The 22074-nt window shown below is 38.8% G+C and overlaps 1 protein-coding gene and 1 long non-coding RNA gene across 5 annotated transcripts; both read right to left on the bottom strand.

Moving 5' to 3' along the window:
- Positions 1-1019: 1019 nt before the first annotated feature.
- Positions 1020-20457, bottom strand: LOC104899154 (DNA mismatch repair protein PMS1). 4 transcript variants are annotated; one of them, XM_010686296.4, is made up of 11 exons: positions 20086-20457; positions 17068-17391; positions 15700-16875; positions 14878-15116; positions 14378-14504; positions 12832-12900; positions 12556-12629; positions 6326-6391; positions 5057-5160; positions 2897-3078; positions 1020-1301 (listed from the first exon to the last, which is right to left on the bottom strand). In XM_010686296.4, the coding sequence occupies exons 1-11, from the start codon at positions 20323-20325 to the stop codon at positions 1173-1175; spliced, it is 2730 nt and encodes a 909-aa protein (XP_010684598.2). In that variant the 5' UTR covers positions 20326-20457; the 3' UTR covers positions 1020-1172. The 4 variants fall into 4 exon arrangements, 2 of the variants coding, with proteins under 2 accessions (XP_010684598.2, XP_048501272.1); XR_790912.4 differs by lacking the exon at positions 1020-1301 and adding an exon at positions 5547-5744 and having other exon boundaries at positions 3057-3078; XM_048645315.2 differs by lacking the exon at positions 17068-17391.
- On the bottom strand, positions 3731-5050 carry LOC130590413 (uncharacterized). Its single transcript, XR_008968326.1, has 2 exons — positions 4181-5050; positions 3731-4029 (listed from the first exon to the last, which is right to left on the bottom strand). It is a non-coding gene; the product is annotated as an uncharacterized LOC130590413 (long non-coding RNA).
- Positions 20458-22074: the final 1617 nt, after the last annotated feature.

The following is a 22074-nucleotide window of genomic DNA, read 5'->3' as shown; positions in this document are numbered from 1 at the left end:
AACGCCCTAAATACAGTATTTTATACTGTATTTTTATACTTTGTATTTTTTTTCTCTCTCCTCCCATTAACCCCTCCTCACATGGCAGTGATGATTTTTTTTACCCTCCCTCACCACTGCCTCACCACTCCCTCCACCTTGCCACACCACCACCACCAACACCACCTTACCCCTGTCAGACCAACAGCAGCACCACCTCATCCCCGACAAACACCACCTTCTTCTCTCTACCTTCTCTCTGTTTTTTCTTTATTTTTTTGAATTTTTTTTTAAATAAGGGGAGGCGTCCACCAACGACGCCCCACCACCGGTGGCGGCGTCCTTGGCAGGCGCTCCACCACATGGTGAGGCGCCTGCCAAGGACGCCGCCACCGGTGGTGGGGCGTCCTTGGTGGACGCCTCCCTGTTTTTTTAAAAAAAAATCAAAAAAATAAGGGGGCGCCCACCAAGGACGCCCCACCACCGGTGGAGGCGTCCTTGGCAGGCGCCCCCTTATTTTTTTGGGAGGCGTCCACCAACGACGCCCCACCACCGGTGGCGGCGTCCTTGGCAGGCGCTCCACCACATGGTGAGGCGCCTGCCAAGGACGCCTCCCTGTTTTTTTAAAAAAAAATCAAAAAAATAAGGGGGCGCCCACCAAGGACGCCCCACCACCGGTGGAGGCGTCCTTGGCAGGCGCCTCACCATGTGGTGGAGCGCCTGCTAAGGACGCCTCCCTTTTTCAAAAAAAAAAAAAAATCAGATTTTTCAGAAAAATGGACATGAGTGATGAGTGTTACTGAGATTTGTTGCTTTGGTGTTGCCGAAATTTCGAAGAGGTGTCGCCGGAATTTCAAAGAGAGCGCCGAAATTTCGAAGAGAGTGGAGAGAGAGTGAGGGAGAGTCAAGAGGGTGAAAGAGAGTGGGAAAGTAGTGATGAGAGTGAAGGAGAGTGGAAGTGGGAGAGTGGGAGTATAAGAATACACAAATACAAATCTATGTATTTATACAGGGCGTTAGTATGAAATTTTAGGGCGATGTTTAGCAAATGAGAATATCTATGCATTTTAATTCAAGTCCAGTCTCTGGACCCTTTAGGGTAAAAAATCCAGTGTCTCTACATACTGTACAGAGTAACTAAGTTGCAAAATTAAATCACATTGGCGGGGAAATATCAAAACTACCAATGTTCATCACAAAGTAATAATCTCTGGATAATTTTCTCTCTCACGGATTACAGCCAAGTTAACCAAGTGGCGCATAGTCGGTCTTCCATGCGGGCAGTTCCATGGAGATTTCAGTTCAGCCAAGTGCTCGAGTATCTGTTTTTGAATATGTAACATATTACACGATTAGACCTATAACAGACAAGACCAAAGCAGGGTAGCGAGAAAACTGATATGGAACAGGTAAGAAATATATTCAGCATCTTTTTTGTATTTTTCTTAACTGCAATATGTTAAGCAAACAAATTAGGAAGAGAGAAAAAGTTGCACTTAAATTCATCCCGCAGGAGGTTGGGGGCAACAAGTCCTCACGCCACATTTCTGTTAGTTATACGATACCATGCCATACCCTAAAAATGTGCCTTCATCAACCAATTTAAAAGCGTCTATTTATTCAGGTAGAATAAGGGCCAACTCCTCATTGCCAAACACACAAGAAGATGGGCTAAGGGGACATGTTTCTAGCCATGCTGACCTAGGCTCACTACTGTACTACCCTTCATAATCAAGGGGACTGACCTGGCACCAGGGAAATGAACCTTGTCATGGTGGAGAAATACATCAACCACATTGCTTAGTCACAAACGCGCCTCTGTGAGCTTTTGATCTAATGTGTACACATGTCACAGTGTAAATCTATTGTAGTTTCCTCTTCATCACACTTCACATTATACATCTATGATTCTATTCTAGTTTCCTCTTCATCCTTCAGAAATGTAACTGATACGATTGTGTAATTTTATGCTTATCAGTGATACGACAACACAAAAGAAACTGGACAATGATTCATTTATCAAGTTCTTCATGCAATAGGATCATCAACATTTCAAAACTTTTGCTGCTTCTCTGAATTGAACAGATTTATTGGTGATAAGACATTGAGCTCTAAATAGAAGAAAGAAATCCTTCAAGGTCTATCGATGACAATATCTCAGTATTTCAGATTCTAAGTAGAATAGACCCTCACTAAGAAGTCCAAAACAATCAAATCAAGATGCTTAAATTTAGAACCAGATTAACTAAATTGATAGATCTCTCTCAACTGTTAGCATGTACATTATATGGACAAAGGAGAGGAGGTGTTACATGAATGCATAAAATGTGGTGTGGTTTCAATGTCTAATTAGCTAGAAAAGTCCGTATTAGGAGCCACCTTTGACTAGAAGATTCTTTAATTATTTGGCACTGAACAGCTAAAGAAAATTCTATTGCATCAATTATTATGGCTATCCTTTACATTGCACCTATTGAGATGCTTGAGTTTCTACCTCGCTCGTTCTCTTTGTCTGTTTCTACTTCATTTCTAAAGCCACAGTTGCGAGTTGGGTGGAGGGTGTAAGAGAGACCTATCTTATTTGGGCTGTGTGAATCTCCGAAGCTACATTTATCATATGTCTACTGGCTCTTATTCAATCTATAAGTCGGTAGTTTGTGCTGGAATTCAACTCCAGAATTTACTTCACTTCCAACAAGGCAGCTAAGGAGATAGGAGTTCTATAGGACCATCATCAGTCATAAATGAAATAGTTTGAGATAATACTATTTGTTTAGGTTCAGGAGAGCTAAATATGAGACCATCATCAGTCACAAATGTAATAGTTTGAGGTAATACTATTTGTTTATGTTCAGGAGAGCTAGATATGAGAAGCAAACATTAAAAAAAGTCACTCTGAGAAGACAGCAAACATTACCTTCTGCATTTCATTCCTTCCAAGTGCATCACCAATCATAATGGACGACCTGCAGGCACGTGATGCTAGCATAGCACGTACTCTCGTGGGGCAAACTGAATCAGAGGTATCCAGCTTATAAGTACTCATAATCGAGCATTCTCCTTGACCATCCGAAAGAGTAGAAATGAGCTCTTTCACGTCTGTGGTAGAATAAAAAGCACATTAAGAATAAAAAATGTGACAGAAGAGTTGCATCGAAAGAAATATAGCAATATACATAGATGTACATCGAGCATCTGAGCGATAAGCATCCATCCATTCATACACAATAATATATGGAGTCATTAGTCAGATCATTTTATACCCAGAAGATAAATCGCCAAAATTTATGAAGTCCTTAGTTAAATTTGTCTTTAACCCATAAGAGATGCCTGAACATCAAGAGAGCGGCTCAGCGGCACTGTACTATTAACCTTGAAATTCTTTTGTTGAACTACGGCCAGCAAAAGACAATATTATACTGGTGCCACAGCTAATCACACAACACTTGGCAACAACAATCACCTGCTATATCCCATAGATGGATCCATGTTAACAGGATACAAATCATACTTTGGATCGATGGGTGCACAGACAATCCAACATGGGATCAGATTGTAGAATCATATGTTCTGAGAAGTTAATCAAAAAATGATAGATATACTATACAGGATCGGTAATAATAAGCAGAAAAACGAATGGTCAATTCTAATAATACATAAGCAGGTGCTAGACAGGTACTACATTGCTAGCAATGCTTATAGTTGTCTGTGTGCGTGCTAGTGCATGCATTGCATAATAACATGATTGAGCTTCTTTTTTTTTTTTTTTTTTTTGATTTGGTAAGGAGAATTCCTTGCAAGAAAGGGAAGAAATTGGGGATCCTTCTTGCAAGAGGTAAGAATCGAACCCCTGTCACAGGGGTGGAAGGAGAGCCTCACAACCACTAGGCCAACCTTGATCATAAGAGCTTAATGCCACCAAGTATTTTAGTAAAAAACTAGTAGCTGATCTATAAGGTATATTGTTATAGTGATTTCATAAAGTAATCATGCTCCCAGTATTGAAGAAAATGAGACAACCGATCAACTCTCTTCAGAAAATCCAGATGCCTGGCACAGTTTAGTGTGAAATCTTAATCAGCGGCATATTGAACATTTTGAAGAAATGATAGATTTCTCACAACCATCATAGAAACATCAACGTTCTAAGATGGTTGACGTCATAATTGACTTCTAAGCTAGTAGTGAACAGCATCATTACCTATGGAAGTAACCAAGTCGAGTGATGACTTCCCAAGTTCAAAGGAAATTTGACCACTCACAAGTCACAATTAAAAGAAGGAAAAATTGTTAGGAATAAGTCAACCTTTGGCTCATGTACTCAAATCAAGTCAATAATTGGTTTACCTCAGAATAATCAGCTTTATAAGAGTGTCTACTTTTAATGGGTTCAACCTTTATTGTAGGTAAACCCATCCACGTGTCTTTTCTTTATTGGTTTAAAATTTTCAATTTTGATTTTGTTTTAATTTTAAAAAAAACTTGACTTCCCTTCCAACCCAGAAAGAAAAGAAGGGGATAACCTTGTGCCACGCAGAAGGAGAGCTCTCTCTCTTAGATTCCAATTCCTTCCCTGAGGTTAGTACTGGGTGGTGGCTTGCAAAGGAGGGGGAGAAGAAGTGTTTGGTGACTTGTGAAGGAGGGGAAAGAAATGGTGGTGGACTGGTGGCTTGCAAAGGAGGAGAAAGAATTGGTGGTGGACTGGTGGCTAGAAAAGGATGGAGAAAGAAGTGGTGGTGGACTGGTGGCTTCCTAAGGAGGGAAAATGGGTGGCAGTGCTGGGTGGTGGTGCTGGGTGTGGTTTAGTGCTTGGTATTGGAGGTAGTGTCATCGGTTGGGATGTTAAAAAAGGAAAAAGATATTACCTATTCATCAGGTTACCTGTCAACTAATTGAAAGCAAATGCGCTCGTAGGCTTGTATTAATCTAAGTTAATCCAAAGATTGACTTAATTTCTTCTTCAAAAATCAAAGATTGACTTAATTTAAGCAGATGAGCCAAAGGTTAACTTATTCCTGACAATTTTTCCTACAAAGAAAGGATATTTTAGTTTGAGCAGTATGAGTACAAGCATTACCTTCAACTCCAAATGTTACATTTTTACTGAAGGGCACAGATTTTAACTTAAAACGATTGCCTGGAGATGCATCTAGATCCTCTTCCAAGGAAAATCCATTTTTCCTACAGATATCATAATCAAACTGTTAGATTAAACGATAAAAAAACGGACACTTGATAGAAACATATGAATTTTATAAGAGGGACCAAAAACTTTTCTCTTAAAACCCGGAAGTTTTGGATAAGAAAACATTGAAAATGAACTTTTCTCAAATAAAAAAACAAATGAACCTTGGAGGAGATTTCTGATATTTGAGGTAGAAAACGAAGATAATGACAATAAGTTCTCAATATATATTTATTTCTATACAGCTATGTGCTGTCTAATCTTTAATGTCTAGCCCTACAGCTATAATATTTGGACACCAACAATTTAAGCATATATTGATTCCATGAATGCAGAGTTCAGGCTCTACTGGAGCTGCAATTTATCCCATAAATTCAATTACCTCAACAAAAATTATGCTGAGGTCTCACTTCATCCACCCATGCTTTCTGAATCCAACTAGCAGGTTATTTGTCCACCGGTCACTATTTTTCCAGCACTTCCGTGTAATTAAAGTTTTCCTTTTGTTGGAATACTTCACCATCTTTGTAAAGTGAGCAAAAGCTTACTATCCATTTACGATGCTCTATTTCCTAGTGAACTTATGGAGACAAAAGATGGTATCAACAGAAGCTTTTCATTTTTTAAGATTGTTATTATATCAGCAATCCAGCATAACATAGATCCTAAGATTATGGATCATAGACTCGTTATCCAAGAGTTAATATATTTTTCAGGAAATGAGCTCTAAAATCATTGCACTTAAACAGGACGACAGCTCAGCAACATAATATCCCAAAAGATGCCTTAAAAATTTTGACAAAAAATGTCATTATGCCGCTATTATACTCAGAGTTGCCAGAGTTTGGGCCTTCTGGCCCTTGCCATTGTCCTGATCCCTGATTTCCATTAATTGAGTCCATACTGGATTGCCATGGATGCAAAATTCTTCACACAACACAGCTCAAACCCCTCCCCCCCCCCCCCGGGGGGAAGATATTATTAATGGAAAACCCTCCAAATAGTGGTAGTGTACGTTGAAGTCATGAGGTATAGCAGTTCAAACCACTAGCGGGAAGATTAATTGACTAAAAAACAACTTCGCGACTTAATGCCATGTGTACATTAGATCAAATGTACTCAACACAAAGGGAAGAAGAAGAGACTCATGATCTAAGTTACCTAATTATATCCATATGCATTGAGGCAACTATTTCCTCCTCTGGGGACAGTTCCATCCTAATGGGCCTGCTCGTACAAACAGAGGAAACAAGGAATTAGCATTAGATTATGCTTAATAACATTAAGATTATATATCTGCACTGAAATATGTGAATAATTTAAAATATAAACCATCTACATTTCTATATGGCTATAAGCACAATTTTTCTACCTAAAAAATAAACAAGCACAACCAAAAGAAAAACAAGAAAAAAATGAAGTACAGCGCAAGCACACCAAGTTAAGATAAGAACCTACATGCCTAAAGGAAAACATATTCCATGTATATCAGCAAGAGAATTTACATAGGCGAAGGCATAGAGCACTTGAGCTCAATGCGTAATATGTCAAAAAGTAAGTAATTAGTCAATCAGTCTTGTCTGAAAATTATAAGCACGTCCTACACTTCCTGGCTCCTGCTAGTAGCAGATTACAATTGAATAGTAAACAGAAGATAATAACTCTTAAGCTGCCTCAGAAAGACATTGGCTACCTGATCAAGAGCAGAGTACGGGTTCGATTTTTCAACTCGGGTTCAGTAGGCCAACTTTTGGATATTAAAGTAATTTCACGGAAAACTTATGACTAATAACTTTTGACGTGAAAAAAAATGGAAAACCAAGTACAAACGAGCATAGGCGCACAGCCACAAAGTGGGATACCTGAAACACTTTACATGATTTATTTTCGTTCTTTGACAAGTTTAGAAATGAGAAGTTGTCCTCAAGCACAAAACAAAATTACAAATAAGCTCGAGTTCTTTGAAACTCCCAAGTTGCCTGTTCCCTTAACTGATAACGACGGTAAAGAAGTTATTTTTTTCCCAGAACAGAGCACATGATAAGAGATCTCCTGAAAAGACACGGGACTTTTGCTCCAAGCCTCTAACCATACACTGCATAAATCTACATGATCGCCATAAAGGCATTACATCATAGCAGAATCCACCAAATCACACAACTTGGAACTGAAGTGGAACAAAATTTCCTCAGGACAAACCCAAGACTCCTCATACAAAGTAACAATCTCCTCCAAGAATAATATTCGACCTTGCAGTGAAGAGAAAAACTTGAACAAGATTCATCGTGACATTGGCAAAGCACGCAGCATAAAATAGCCAACCCCAGCCTTGGCAATAGGGCTTATTGTAAATAAGCTTGCATTATCTCTTTGTGTATCTTTGTGAAGATTCTAGAATAGGTATTTACCTATTATGTAGCCTTAATTGTAGCACCTCCATGTAAAAGTTCGACAATCGGTGAAATGATAAGGAGAAAAGGATTTGCTCTATTTATCATTAAATTGATCCTCCCCAATGTTGACACCCATAGGAAAGCTCTCAACTCAGGAGGAATCTTGCCTTGCAGATGAAGTTTGCTACTGGAAAAGCTGAATACCTTGGGAATCAGGTTATGCAACATTATAATTGACATACAAGAGAATGCCCTTACATAATTCTCCATCCACACCCAGAAGTCCTCCACTTCAGTTAGCTGTTAGACAGTTTCTGGACAAGCTCAGAAATTCCATACATGGGGTGACCTTCAGAAATGTAAACCCCTATCGATATAGAGAACAGGACATTATGTAGAGACGGCAAGTGGAATATTTGTGACAAAGGTAACAAAGAAGTCCCCTCCTAAAAAAGAATGTCACGACCATCCCTTATGTTAATTCTCAGTTTCTCACAAAGTGGAGAAAAAAGAGGAAAACTGTGAAATAATTTTCTAGGGACAATCATGCGTCACTCTAACAGAATCCTGAGCATCCCACAAATTCGAACATAACCCATACTTGCTCTTGATAACAATATACCACACCGACTTAGATTCAAGAGAAAATGACCCAAAACCACATCCCACAAGAGCTTTGTTAGAGCAAATCTCTCCCAGAACCACAAACGTTCTTCTGCCTTTGGATGACACACCTCAAAACATGGTTCTCCCTAACATCACCAGCCAAACAAGAGCACATCCCTCATTAAACTCTCAGACTTATTTGATGATTTGAGTTTTATTACTCACATATTTCAACAGGATCGAAAGAAATGTGGTAAGGATTACACACAAAGCAATGAAGCCAAGATCATTGACAAGACTAACGAATTCCAGAGTCCACTTAATTGGCTGATAATGTAAAAGGATTTAATCAACCAGGACTTAAGGTTTATATAAAGAATTAATATACCTCTTAGCAATATGTATAGCAGTCACCATATCCAGGAATGGTGCCGATCGAGATGAGAAAATTTTCAGGTTTTTTTTTTTGGTAATATACCTATTTTACCTCTTAGAATAAGTGAAAACTGGCAGCCAACAGCACAGCACCAATTTTCCCTTCTTTTTCTTTTTTTTTATAATACACCCATTTTACCTTTGATCAATTCTGCTAGCATTTTTAGTAGCAGCGAATTCCAGTACCATAATCCAAGTAACAGGTAAAGGCCTTAATGTGTTGGTTGTGTTTGTATGAGATACCGTTCTAGTCATTTTCCTGTAGTTTGAGAAGCGAAAGGAGGTATCCATCTAAGGGGTCTGTATCTGATTAGCTAGTTGGTGAGGCAATAGCTTATTATGGGGAAGAACAGTAGCTGGTCCCAGTGGATGATCTGCCACTCAGGAAGACAGCAATGAGGGATTTACCGCATTGGGTGGAATCTTGATGGAGCCAAGTTGTTGAGGTTGAAAGTCCACTGGTAGTGAACTTCTTTTTCCAAAGAAGCAACAATGACACAAGCATCAATTAACTCAATACTAGCAGCTGCCTGCCGTAAAGCAGAGGATGCAAGTGCTATGAAAAATTACTGAGCGTAAAGCATGGCAGGTGGCTTTTTAAATCCAACCCTACAGAAATACCAAGCTGGAGTATGGTAAGGGCCATGAGATTCTTTAGTGAAGTGGCGAAATGCATATAGATCAAAGAGAACACCAAGAAAAGAAAAAGCACTGGGCTTACGCAGACACAAAAACTAGAAGATGAAAGCCAGAGCGAAAGGGAATCGATACCTCAGAGTCTTGGCCATGAGCCACAAATATTAGGAGTCGTGTGTTTCGACCCTTGCAGTATTGTAACTAAGATGACAGATACAATGCCACATGGGAGTACATTAGCAAGAATGAAACTCAAAAGAAATTGACGAGGGCTTATATAAGCAATAAAGCATTGAAAGTTTACCTTTTCTAAATTCTTTAATGCATAAAGTAACTTATATATGCAATACATATCAAAGCTATGATCCGAAGAATAATATAACTGGTCAAATACTATTTATATCAGATTCCATAAAACCCATGAAGTAAGTCAAAATTGGAATGCAAACTAACATAGTAGATAAGAAATTGTTTTAAGAAAAAAAACAAAGTTTAGCATGTCCCTTCATACAAAAACTAAGCATTACCAAAAGGATTATTTAATGGTAGTTTATATGTATAATATAAAAAAACATTTCCACCTTATAAAATAAGAGACCAAACAGAAGAGAAACTAGAAACTGGGAGATCAAATTAGATTATACTCCCCTAGTTTATTTATGTGCATTCCAGTTTCCCCATTGAGGTGTTTCAGAAAGTTCTTCCTAGAGGAAAACTTAACTTATTTGGACAGCAAAAAGTAAAAGAGAAGTACCAAAAAGTAAGACGCAAGAACTACTGTATTAGAAAGTAAGAGAGAAGTTCCAAACAGTAAGAGAGAGTTCGCGAAGAGTGGGTTTTTCTTGGTTTCTTCCCACATCCCCTATAAAAACATAAAGAAACAGGTGGAGTATATTTATATATCAGATAAGGATATGAAACACAAGACAGATTCTTTACAATGTTAGTTATAGTTGGCGGCACATCTTTTTGACAAGTGACTCAAATGTGCTAAAGTATAAACCTACTTTACTTTTTTCTTTTCTTTTCTTATGAGGGGACTTTGATTCTAATAGTTGTCAAATAAATTTCTACGATTTAAAATATCAAGGATCACACCCAAGTACAAAAATCTGTTTGAGGTGTTGGGCATCTGTTAGACAAGGTTAGAGGGTGTCAAATTAAAGCTTTTCTATGCTTCAACATTATCCAGGATCACACCCAAGTACAAAAATCTGTTTGTGGTGTTGGGGGCCTGTTGACAAGGATAGAGGGTGTCAAATTAGAGCTTCTCTACATTTTAGAATTATCAAGGATCACACTCAAGTACAAAAATCTGTTTGAGGTGTTGACACAGGTTAGACAAGGATATAGAGTGGTAATTGCAGGGCCAGTGTCACGGAGGTGAAAAATACAACTTAGGCCATCTTTCAAAGTATAGGATCTGTATCCAACAAAAACCTAACTACCTAAGGCATGAAGGAAGTTGAGTCATATATCCAACTCATCGTTTAAAAGCAACAAAAGTGAAAGTGTGCACATCACAGCATAAATTTGGATGTTATACCTCCAGTTCCTCCATTAGAACATAAAGAATTTGTATAAAGAAGAATCTTAGATGTGAAAGCAGCTGAGAATAAGCATCTCACTTGCAACAGCTCAGTGAAACAAAAGTGAAAATATTACCAATATTTAGTCACCACTTGTCAATATTTGGACAGTTGTATAAGCTACAAAGGAACGCAACAAAGATTCTCCAAGACCTCTGTCCTTCCAGAAAAGAAAAATGAAGGTGGGAGGAAAGAAAGGAAGAACGGAAAAAAAAGGTTTTCTGGAGCCTGCTTTAGAGGATAGAGTTCAAAGAATTTACATGTGGACTATTCAGACTGTGACCGTCACACAATGCTAAAACAGTTTAACCACCCACAGCTTCTGTGGGTATGCCACAAATTATTAGCAAGAAAGATACACTTTATGGGCTGCTTGGTCAGTATAGGGAAACAAACCGAACTTTACTGGCTCATGGCGGATCTCAACATTGAACTTGCTCATACCTTAGACAAGGAAGTCAAGTGATTTGCAATTCTCTTCAGTCAAAATGGACAAGGTATCACATACCAAGAATCGATAACAGCATGAAAGCGTGGTCGCAGAGTCATAATTTACATTTAACACTTGACTACACTATAGTCCACTCAACATTACATTAACAATGGCAAAGAAGTTACAGTACAGAATCATAGAAGTTTGAAGAAAAAGTTAACTCTGCAGTAACAAGAAAACTCCATTCTTGGTCACAAAACTGAGTCATTCAACTCCTTTGTTGTTACTTTGATGTATAGAGTTTCTTTCAATCATTAGTATGCCGTCCAACATACCATTCAAGTTCGCCATTGAAGAAAGTCAACAGATTTGAAGGCCAAGCTACAGCAAGATTGGCAGTCCAATTCAAGTTTTGCTTGTCCAGAGTTGGTATCCATCTCTATCTCTCATTCAGATAGAATAACAAGTAGTAAATTCCCCAGCAGATTGCTTATATACACCAGAAGATAGTGATGATGGTTATTTGGGCCTTAGGGCTATACTCAGCTATCTTTACTATTTGGTTATACGCTCAGGAAAGTGACAAGTTCTGGTAGAGTGGATGAAAAGAAGTACACGCAATAAACAGCACTTGACGCATGAATAGCGTCAAATCTTCTTCAATCATATTCTTGGAGATCAAAAAGATATGTAAAACTATAAAAATCTAGGAACTCACCAAATGTGTATTATATAATGATCAATCCTCAAACCCATAAGAAACAATATAGTGGGATGTAATAAAGTACCACTGCCTATGCTAGAAAAAAGTGGATACCAGCTATCGTGAGGGATTAATCAGTACCCTTCCAACAAGAAAATATAAAAAAAAACTCCTGTTGCAATGGACTACTGATAGAAGACAGAAGATTCAGGAACTACTCAGGAAATCACGTCTTTGACTTCTACCCTATCGCCTCATAGATGAAAGGAGTGAAGGGAGGGGGGAGGGGGGGAGAGTTGGACTAGTTTTGGAAAAGTATGATGGCTGCTTCTGAAGAAGCATACACCATACACGATATAACAGCTCACTTTTAGAAAATGCAAAGGACTTCCTTCACAAGACATCACAACTCACAACACCAGTATGACTATCCGCAGACCACTTACGAAACAAATAATTACTGCAGTAAAGGCTGCTGCTTCATGATTGTTAATTCTGAAACTTTTAGAAAATGCAAGGACTTCCTTCAAGACTTCATAAGACATCATAGCATCAGTATGACTATCCACACACCACTTACGAAACAAATAAATTACCGCAGTAATGGCTGCTGGTTCATGACCGTTACTTCTGAAAGGCGCTCAAAATTATATTTCTCATCAGCTGCATGCTGGAGACCAAAAAGAAAAAAAAAAAAAAAAAAAAAAAACCAATAGGACATGAAGACAAGAAGTTTCTATTTATAATATTTATCTTGCAGCATAAAAGAAGAAAGCAAAAATGATCATTACAGACCAACCACTCTCAGAAACTGGTTCTATTGATGAAAAAGAAGGAAAAGAAACGCCAATGCATAAGCTGGCCAAAGATACCTGATCCACAATAAATAAGTCTTCGTCTAGCTTCCCAATTATAAAGCCCAGATTGAATTGCCCAATCACCTAAAATTGAATCTGAATTGGTTATATTACACCATCAAAAGCACAATTGTCAGGTGTCAAAGATGCAATGAATTACATGCATCACATCCATTACTCAATGATACCAAGCTAGTAAATATTGCCAGTCTGCTACATTATCAGAAATCTGAGATGGTATATAGTATATAAAGTATATAAAAGTACTGAGGTTTCAGGAACGACGTAAACATAGCATTGCTCTTACTTGTTCAAGTAAGCAAGTCCCACAATATTTTATTCAAGAAAAGTTCAATGTTATAGCTTTCACCTGCATAAATGCAATCAAGGCAACTTTAGTCGTTCATTGGCCAAAAGGGCAAAGAGTATAACCTGAACAAGTGATAGCTTGAAGGATCTTGATAGGGTGACAACTGAACAGGTAATGCTAAACAAGGGGATAAGGTGCCCAAAGTCAGAAGGTAGATTAAGAGTTGCAGCACCTGTGAAGCAGGCAATGTTATTATCCAGATTATGTTCAGTAGATAGAGCTGGCACATCTCTCCATTTATCAAGCTCGCGTCACAGAGTATTCTGCGTTGTGTTCAGAAATACTTGACCTTCACCAGACTTCTGAGTTTGGGTTGATGGTGCTATATTGTTATTATTACAAAAATTTGACACGAACAATCCCAACTATTGTCAAATTTAGTTACCCTTTGGGTTCAGGTAGAGGGTCACAGGGTTTTGATGTTAGGTTTGCAGGTCAAGTGGGTTTGCGGGTTCCAAGGTGGTTAGGCTGATGAGGGTGACTGCACTAAGGCTAGGGCCTAGACAATGGAGGTAGAGCATATAAGATTTTTCAAAAAAAATTGATCTGCTTAACCAATTACAAATTACAGGAGTGGCAGGTCAATCATTTCTCTAAAGTATAGCAATTACATTGGCAACAAAGAACACCATAACATTTACGACAATGACAGCAATGATCACAGAAATGACAAGCTGACACACATAGGGAAGAAACAAAAGTGGATATGTAATGAAGGCAAAAGTAGTCGTCTTTAAACAGTTGAACTGTTGTAAATATTGGATTTCTTGTTGTTCGAGAAGAACAAAATCATTTGACAAGATTTTGGAGTCATCCAGATTAACCACTTGTAACCATAACCCACACTGACAGAATTGGGTTTTAAATTCAATTGTTAACATCCAGGGCAGCTGAGATACAGTAGCATGTGGTCAGGTTTTCAAGACATAGTTTTAAAACATAACATAAAAGAGTATTGCTTCAGTTTCCTCTTCAAACAAAGTCAACCACAACATCAATATCTCATACTTGCCCACAGGTCCTCATCCTAGCACTGTAAAAAATACAGAGGACATTTGGCCATGAACCAATCCCTCAGGATGTTGGATCCAAGAAATAACTGCTTATACCCCACCAAGCATCATGAATAGATTTTGAGCAAATTGGAAGGTTTCTACTATGAATCTACTTACAAGGTAATCAATATCCTACCTTCATCCTATTGAAGTCCCTTTTCCTGAAAAGCCTTTCTAGTTCAGTGGTGGCAGCAGCAAGAGCCCTAGATTTCCACTCTTCATTGTCCGCTTGTGAAAGTTCAAGTGTCGCAGCAGCATAGCACCTATAAGTAATCAATTAGCTTATGAAGGAAAAGGGAAATACTGCCGGCCTTTCCTCACTTTATATCTAAAATGAGTCTGCGACCCAAATCTCCTTCTTGGAGTTAGGTTGTATGCCATGCATTGAGCTTTGGTCAGGGTTTCCCCGAGATGAAGATTCTGGAAATCCCTGTTGGGAACCCAATTGAATTTCTTCGTTTAGGAGGTCAACCTTTTCCCTCCAAAAGAGTGGTTTTTTGCCTGCAAATTTCTTCCTGTTCTTGTGCTTTATTTTTTTACAAGAAGCTTACTTACATCCAAAAAACAGAAGAACAATAAATAGAAAGAAAACAAAAAGAAAAGCGAATTTATTTCCCAAATCAAAGCTTTACAGACCTTTTTGTTTTTGTCCTCCTAAATGTCGATAATTTTTGCTTCCTCCTTATCATGAGTTCTTTCATATCAAATTCCAAAGTAGAAGAGGCCTTTGGAGCAGATGGAGGAGGGGGGTTATCTTGTAATGGTAGAGCTCTGTGTGATTCATCTTCTAGTATACTTTCCGAGTTTGCTCTCCCTGAACCACTTGGTATAACCGCTTCTGCAGGAGGCACTCTTTCCTTTTGAAGCATGATGTCCTGAAATTGAAGTGGGATTTTAAAGTCCAAAAGACCAAATTAACAACTTAGTAATATCTGCATTAGCATATAACAAGAGAGGTCTCTGCACATGAACATTTTCACCAGTGTTGTGCAGTCACAAGCCAGGGAAAATGACTATTTCGTTTAGGTTACTTCCTCATTAGCTTGTACTTGAGAAATACCAGATACTTTCTTTAATCAGACCCCCAAGTTAATATATATATTTAATTACGTCAAGTACATGATACTTCATATATATGCCAAAGTTGATGTACATATAAAATACATAAAAGTTCTTTTAACTGGAAACCAATTGATCTTCATTGCCTAAATTCTGGTTACCCTCACCAAAAAAAAAAAAAAACAGAACCAGTGAAAGAGATTTTTCCTCATATATAATCACTTCCCCTATCCTGTAGATCCCATAAATAATCATTTCCTTAAATGATGCATTCTGAGTGAAGATGTCATTCCTATCAATAATAAAGCATGTGTTTTACAGATGATAGCAGATTTTCTATGTGCGCGGTCATTATAATCTGTCCACAGAAATATTCATCAAGAGTATACAAATGCACACCTCTGTTAACACTTCCATGCACGCATCACCATCATTTGGAACTGGACTAGTTGCTTTACACAGACCTGCAGCAGCTTTAGAATGCTTGGATGACTGATGCGCATAAATCCCAGAAGAATCGTGAACATGATGAAATTTAGTGGCTGAGCTTGCAGCAACAAATTGCAATTCACAATCATTGCTTTCTCGGTTACATTGACCAGATTCAGTTCTCAAGATAGGAGCTTCAGATAAGGGTATAGACATATTTTCATATTTCCGCTTCTGCAGAGTAACAAACTTGGTAAGTGAGGATTGAGTAGAACCCGACCTAGTAGTCAAATTACTATTGATTGTGACGTCCCTTTCTGCCGCTTTTAGGCATTGTTGATCAATACCAATATTTGCTTTTTTCTCATTATATCCGGGTGAATAACTATAATCCTTCTTTATACTGTGGACCTTAAGACTAAAGTCCCTGTTTTTTGACGTTTGAACATTGTTGTGGAGACCAAAAGATGAAAGATGGTTGTCTATCCCAATAGATTCTGTACTCATGCTATCTCCAGAAACTTGCTTCTTATCACATACTTCTTCAGCTTCAGATCTTTTTCGAGTTGTCTGCTCAGAGGCCAGCTGCAACCCCACAGGACATGCAGGTGACTTCTCATTCTTTTCATCAGGTACATCTATATTCATAACATTATAAGTGACAGAACTGGCTGAATAGATCATCCCCAGAGCTTCTCTCAAACATTTTAGGATAGATCCTTCATCCGAGAAAAATATCTTCCTTTTGTCTGGTGTCACATTCACATCATAAGCCATAATTGGAAAAATGAAGTTCAGGATTGCAACCGGATATTGTCGTGAATTTGCACCTTTATACAGCTCATTCACAAGCTTACTAACTTTTGGCATATCAACAGGTCGACCATTTACATAAAAGAATTGCCTGTCACCCGTATTTCGTCCACTGCCATTACCTGCTTTAGAGACAAAGCCCTCAACTCTGCAGTTCTCTGGCATTGGGATACACAGGGGCTCCAAACAAATAAAAGTGCCCATGCCAAATAGGGTTACGATGTTATCTTTAAGTGATCCACTTCCTTGGGTTTTCAGGACCATAGATCTTGCACTTTTCCCGGACATATTTGTGCAGACAAGTCGAACTCCTTTTGCAATGATAGCATAGGCCTGGAAAAAAAAGGTTAAAGAAATGCCACATCAAAATGCCACAAAGAAGGAATCTTTTAGTCACTTTCCACAATAAAAGATAGCCTGGGAAAGCGGGGGGTAATCCTCAGTATGCTTGACAAAATTATAAATTCACTCATCAAGTATTTTAAAAGCAACTAAAAGGCAATATGATCCCCATATTTCACTCACATTCAACAAAGATAAAAGTTTCCCATATTCCTTACGAATGTTACGTTTAAATTCCTTGCTCCGCACAGGCAAATTTGAGAACAACTTCTTAACAGTTACAGTGGTACCAACTTTCCGTGCTGTCTTCTTTTCAGCTATTAATTGGCCGGAGTTATCAAATGTCAAGTGGGTAGCAACTGACTCATTTTTAGTTCTAGTTTCAACTGTCAAACTCCCCAGGGCACAAAGGGAACTCAGTGCTTCTCCTCTGAAGCCAAATGTGGTAAGAGATTGAAGGTCAGGAAAATCTGCCAATTTTGACGTATGATGCTTAAGGGCAAGAACCTGCACCAGAAGCAAAGAATAAACTAATCGATACATCATTGGCAATGAATCCAGGCCAAATAACAACCAAACACTAAGTAATGAATAAACCAGTGCTTTATTGCAATATATTCCTAGAGTTTTACCAATGCAGTCATTGATTCAGCATAAAAGCAACCTTATGGCACGTAAAACGAATGTCCACAGACATGACTTTTTATCAGCATTGGAAGAGAATCACTAAATCCAAGTAGTACGATATCACACATGAAGTTCAGAGTACAGTCGGAAATTTACAGCCTTATACTTGCAATTTTAGAGGAGTTGTTTGTTGTGGAACCTTAAAAAGCATTGCCACATAATACTTCACATCAACATATCCAACTGTTCATACAGTCAGAAATTGGTCAGTTGTAATTTGAAGATAATAAACTGCCAATAGATACTTCGTCAGATTTGTTGAAAACAGACACAAGCCAAAGATCGACAAAAATGAAAACCCTATAGCATAGAGAAGATCAATACTTGTGGTGACGCTCGCCATATTCTTGTGTCACTCCATCACCGACTTCTAGTATAATGAGTCTTCTTTGGAACAGTACTGATGTATATGGGATCTAGGCCTTTGAGTATGATAGATTAAAGGAAAGAATCGAAAAGAGCAAAAGAGAACACACATACAAACCGGTTGCTTAAAGCAACAACCACCCAACTTTCCACCCTTAAACCACCAAGACAAGATGCCTCAAGCTTAGACAAGCTACTAAGGACACCCACTCAACTCACCTCACACCTTCACAAAGGCTTTAAAGTGGTTAAGATTTGAAGAACACAAAACCGGAAATCCGGTTAAGCTAAAACAAGGTACTCTTGTTACTTGGAGTATAACTCTCAAGTTTTTATTGCAAAATCTAATTTTCAAGCTTACATACATCCCCTATTTATACTACTATGATGACATAAGAGATGGCATCATTTACAAGCCAAAAAGCTATAAAATATTACAAGAGAAATCAAAATCTGTTTCTTGTAAATTGCAGATCAGCACACCTTCACTATTTCGGCTATAACTTTTTCTTGCATGATGATTTGGCCACGACACCAGTTAGAGGTTCTTCTAGACTTGGAGCTTTCCAACGAGTGGTCACACGCTATCATTGGACCAAAAATGAGTTCTGCCCAGAAGTTTCAAGAAGGACGTGCAAAACTGCCTGTTTTGCCGCCTCTTGATAGCCGTCTTTCTTCACTTGTGGGTAAGCTCCTAATTGGTTGTTTCAAGTTGCTTTGTAAGCCGTATGCTTCACCAATGACCTAATCTAGATGGTTAAGCATCAAAAATCCATTAAAAACTCTAACCAATGAGCTTTTGACACCCCAAAACTTGATTATCCAAAACTGGATTTAGTGTGCTTGTAGTTCTGACTCTTCTTCTTGTCTTTTGGCCCTGTGAGCTTATCTTCACTACCTTTGGAGTTTATGAAACCCTTGATTAGCCTCTTAACCCTTAAGATTAGCCAAATCAAAAAGTTAAACATGCTTATCTTTAAGCTCTTCTCAGATGCGTATGCATCAGTATCCCATTGCACTAAAGCTCCAAGATAGTTGAAGAGGTCTGGTCATGCTAGCGACTTTGGCAAGCCATCTAATTTAAAGGCAAGTTCATCTTGACAAGGAAAAGAAGAAAGCACCTCTTGATATGCTTTCTCCTATATCATCTTTCTCAGTTATAGTTGGGTGCCATCTGCATGGACACCTCTATAATGAATGGAGTTGATCTTTCATTCATTGAAATTAATCATTAACCAACCGATATATCACAATTATATAATCCTACATATGACTTGAGATCTTGCGCTTTGCAAGTTCTAACATAACAAGCAAGTCGATCTCTTTACTTCAATTATTCTGACTAATAAAAATAATAGAAAGACAGAAAGAGGAAAAGGTAATTTTCATTGATGAAAAGTTTGATCAAACCATACTCTAAAGTATGTGACTTCAAGACTCAATCTCCAAGATCAACCACACAGAGAACAAATTCTTTTTGAAACCTTAGTCTCTAAGAGCTCTTAAAATTTTGAAAATCAAACTCAACCCTAGTTGATCAAACAATATTCATTAACTACCACAAAGCTAATACTACAACCCTTGCATGACACAAATATATTAAGGAAATTATTAATTTTTCATCAATATGACAATGACAATGACAATAACATGGTTGATCACCAGGCCGAAACTAAAGATCAAGCAACAGATTTTATATGATTAAATTGCCACTTTATGCAATGTAGAATACAAAAATATAAAGTCATACAAAACCTTTCAACAATTTGTTAATGTATCAAATTCACTGTCCTTTATTTCATGGTGGAACCTAATTCCATTCTCTTCTTGCTTCTGGAATCATCAACTGATCTCAGATGATGACCAGACAGCATTGTCTAATTTTTTTGCTGAAAGGCTTCATATGAGCAAAACTGCGCGAACATTCTTTCTAATTTACCTAATTAGGTATACAATTGACCAAAATTCCGAGCAACCTAAACGGAATTAAATCCCTCAACATGAATAATGCATTCATTATTGCAAACAATAATAATCACGAATCCCAAACCCAAGTAAAATGCCAGAAACATAATTACACCCGACAACATTTCCATACTATATTATTTCGCTAATTCATCAAAAAAAGGGAAAAGAAAAGTTACAAACCTCGAAATTATTTGGAGCAATGCCGCAACCATTGTCGATGACTTGAAACCAGTCTTCGCCGTAATCCTTGAGAGAAATCTCGATGCTGTTAGCGCCGGCATCCAAGCTGTTCTCAACGAGCTCCTTCACAGCAGAAGAAAGGTCCAAAATTACTTGACCCGCGCAAATTTTATGTACCACACTCTTGTTTATTGGCTTGATCATCGGCGAATTCGCCATTTGAGAAGCTTCTTCCGCCATTTACGACGTTGGAGCATTCAAGCGAGAGTTGATTGGCGATGATTGAAGACAGATTAAGGATTTTGGGGAAGGAAAGAGTGTGATGGAACCCTAGACTGAAGTATACACACAGTTGGGTTACTTGGTAAGTTTTGCCGCCAAATATATCACTTTATGTACTTTGTCAACCGGTCTCTCAAAAAAGTCAAAAGTGAATAGGATTTTTTGGACATTGATTGAGTGACCCTAAGGGTTGCCAACCCTCTTATTATTGAATTTTTATTGGTTAGGAATACATTAAAACATTATTTTTATCTCTCTTATCTCCTCATTTATTACATACATATTAATATTTTATTCTAATGTGTCTAAGAGGGTTGGCAACCCTAAGGGTTACTCAAACATTTTCCGGATTTTTTTCTGATGTTTCTTAATATTCACTAGGTATCCTCGCGTTTCCCAAAATTCACCAGGTATCCCTGAGGTTTGGAAATAATTTCTGAAATGTCTCTACTGTTAAGTTTCCGTCAACTTCGTTAGGTTTCCGTCCAAATCATTCATATGAACCCAAATAACTCTAATTAACCGTAATTAAACTCTAATAATCCTAATTAATTCTAATTAACCCTAAAACCCTAACTAACACTTATCCAACCCCACCAGCCCCCACCCAACCCAAACCCCAACCCCACCCAACCCAAACCCCAACCCCACCAACCCCCCACCCAACCCTAACCCCACCAGCCCCCACCCAACCCCAGCCCAACCAACCCCTCCCTCTCTTCCTCCACCGCGCAGCCCCGTCCCCCTCCCTCTCCCCCTTCGCCACGCAGCCCCTCCCCCACCCTCTCGCAGTCCCTAAGCCGATTTCCCCTCCCCTCCGCCCCCTCCCCCCCCCCCCCGCGCGTCGAATTTCGCTCCCCTCCCCCTTCCCCGTCGAGTTTCGCTCCCCTCCCTAGTCGTTGCACAATATTCACAAGACCAGAACCAGAAGGTTAAGGAAATTAGATGGGGTGGGGGGAGAGGAGCGAAATTCGACGGTGGTGGGGGGAGGGGAAATCGGCTCGGGGGCTGCAAGGGGGTGGGGGGGAGGGGCTGCGCGACAAAGGGGGAAGGGGGCTGGCGGCGGATGGGAGGAGGAGAGGTAGGGGGAGGGGGGTTGCGTGGGTTATACCAGGGAGGGGGAGGGGGGTTGCGTGGGTTATACCAGGGAGGGGGAGGGGGGCCTACGTGGCTACTGCAGGGGAGGGGGATGGGCTGCGGCAGGTGGGGGTGGGGGAGGGGCTGCGCGGGGGTGGTGGGAGGCTTAAGGGTTATGGTAGGGTTAGAAGTTAGGGTTAATTAAGTTTTTTAAGGGTCATATTTAACGAAAAGATGACGGTAAGGTCACGTCTAATGATTTTTCAAAATAATAGGGTACTTGGTAATTTTCGGAAAACGCGAGGATACCAGGTGAATATTAAGAAACCTTAGGGTTACCTGGTGAAAAAACCGTTTTTTTAAAGAGAAATTTCAATCAGGACTAACAAAAGTTGACCCAACTCGATAACTCGACTTGAAACTAACCTGAAAATTTTTTATTTGGGTTGAGATTTTTGACCTGAAATAAAAAATGGGTCGACCTAACCCGACCTGAAAATATAATGGTTTTGGTTCGGGTTGACTTTTTGAACTTGAAAATAACCCGAATAACCTGATTTAAAAGGTCGGGTCAACTTAAAATTAACCTAGACTTTCATAACTTATACAACATATCTTTTGATATTCTTA

Source organism: Beta vulgaris, chromosome 1 (assembly GCF_026745355.1).
Source record: "Beta vulgaris subsp. vulgaris cultivar EL10 chromosome 1, EL10.2, whole genome shotgun sequence".
NCBI classification, from domain to species: Eukaryota; Viridiplantae; Streptophyta; class Magnoliopsida; order Caryophyllales; family Amaranthaceae; genus Beta; species Beta vulgaris.
The sequence above is the reverse complement of the archived record's forward strand: the minus strand, read 5'-3'. Positions and strand labels throughout refer to the sequence as shown.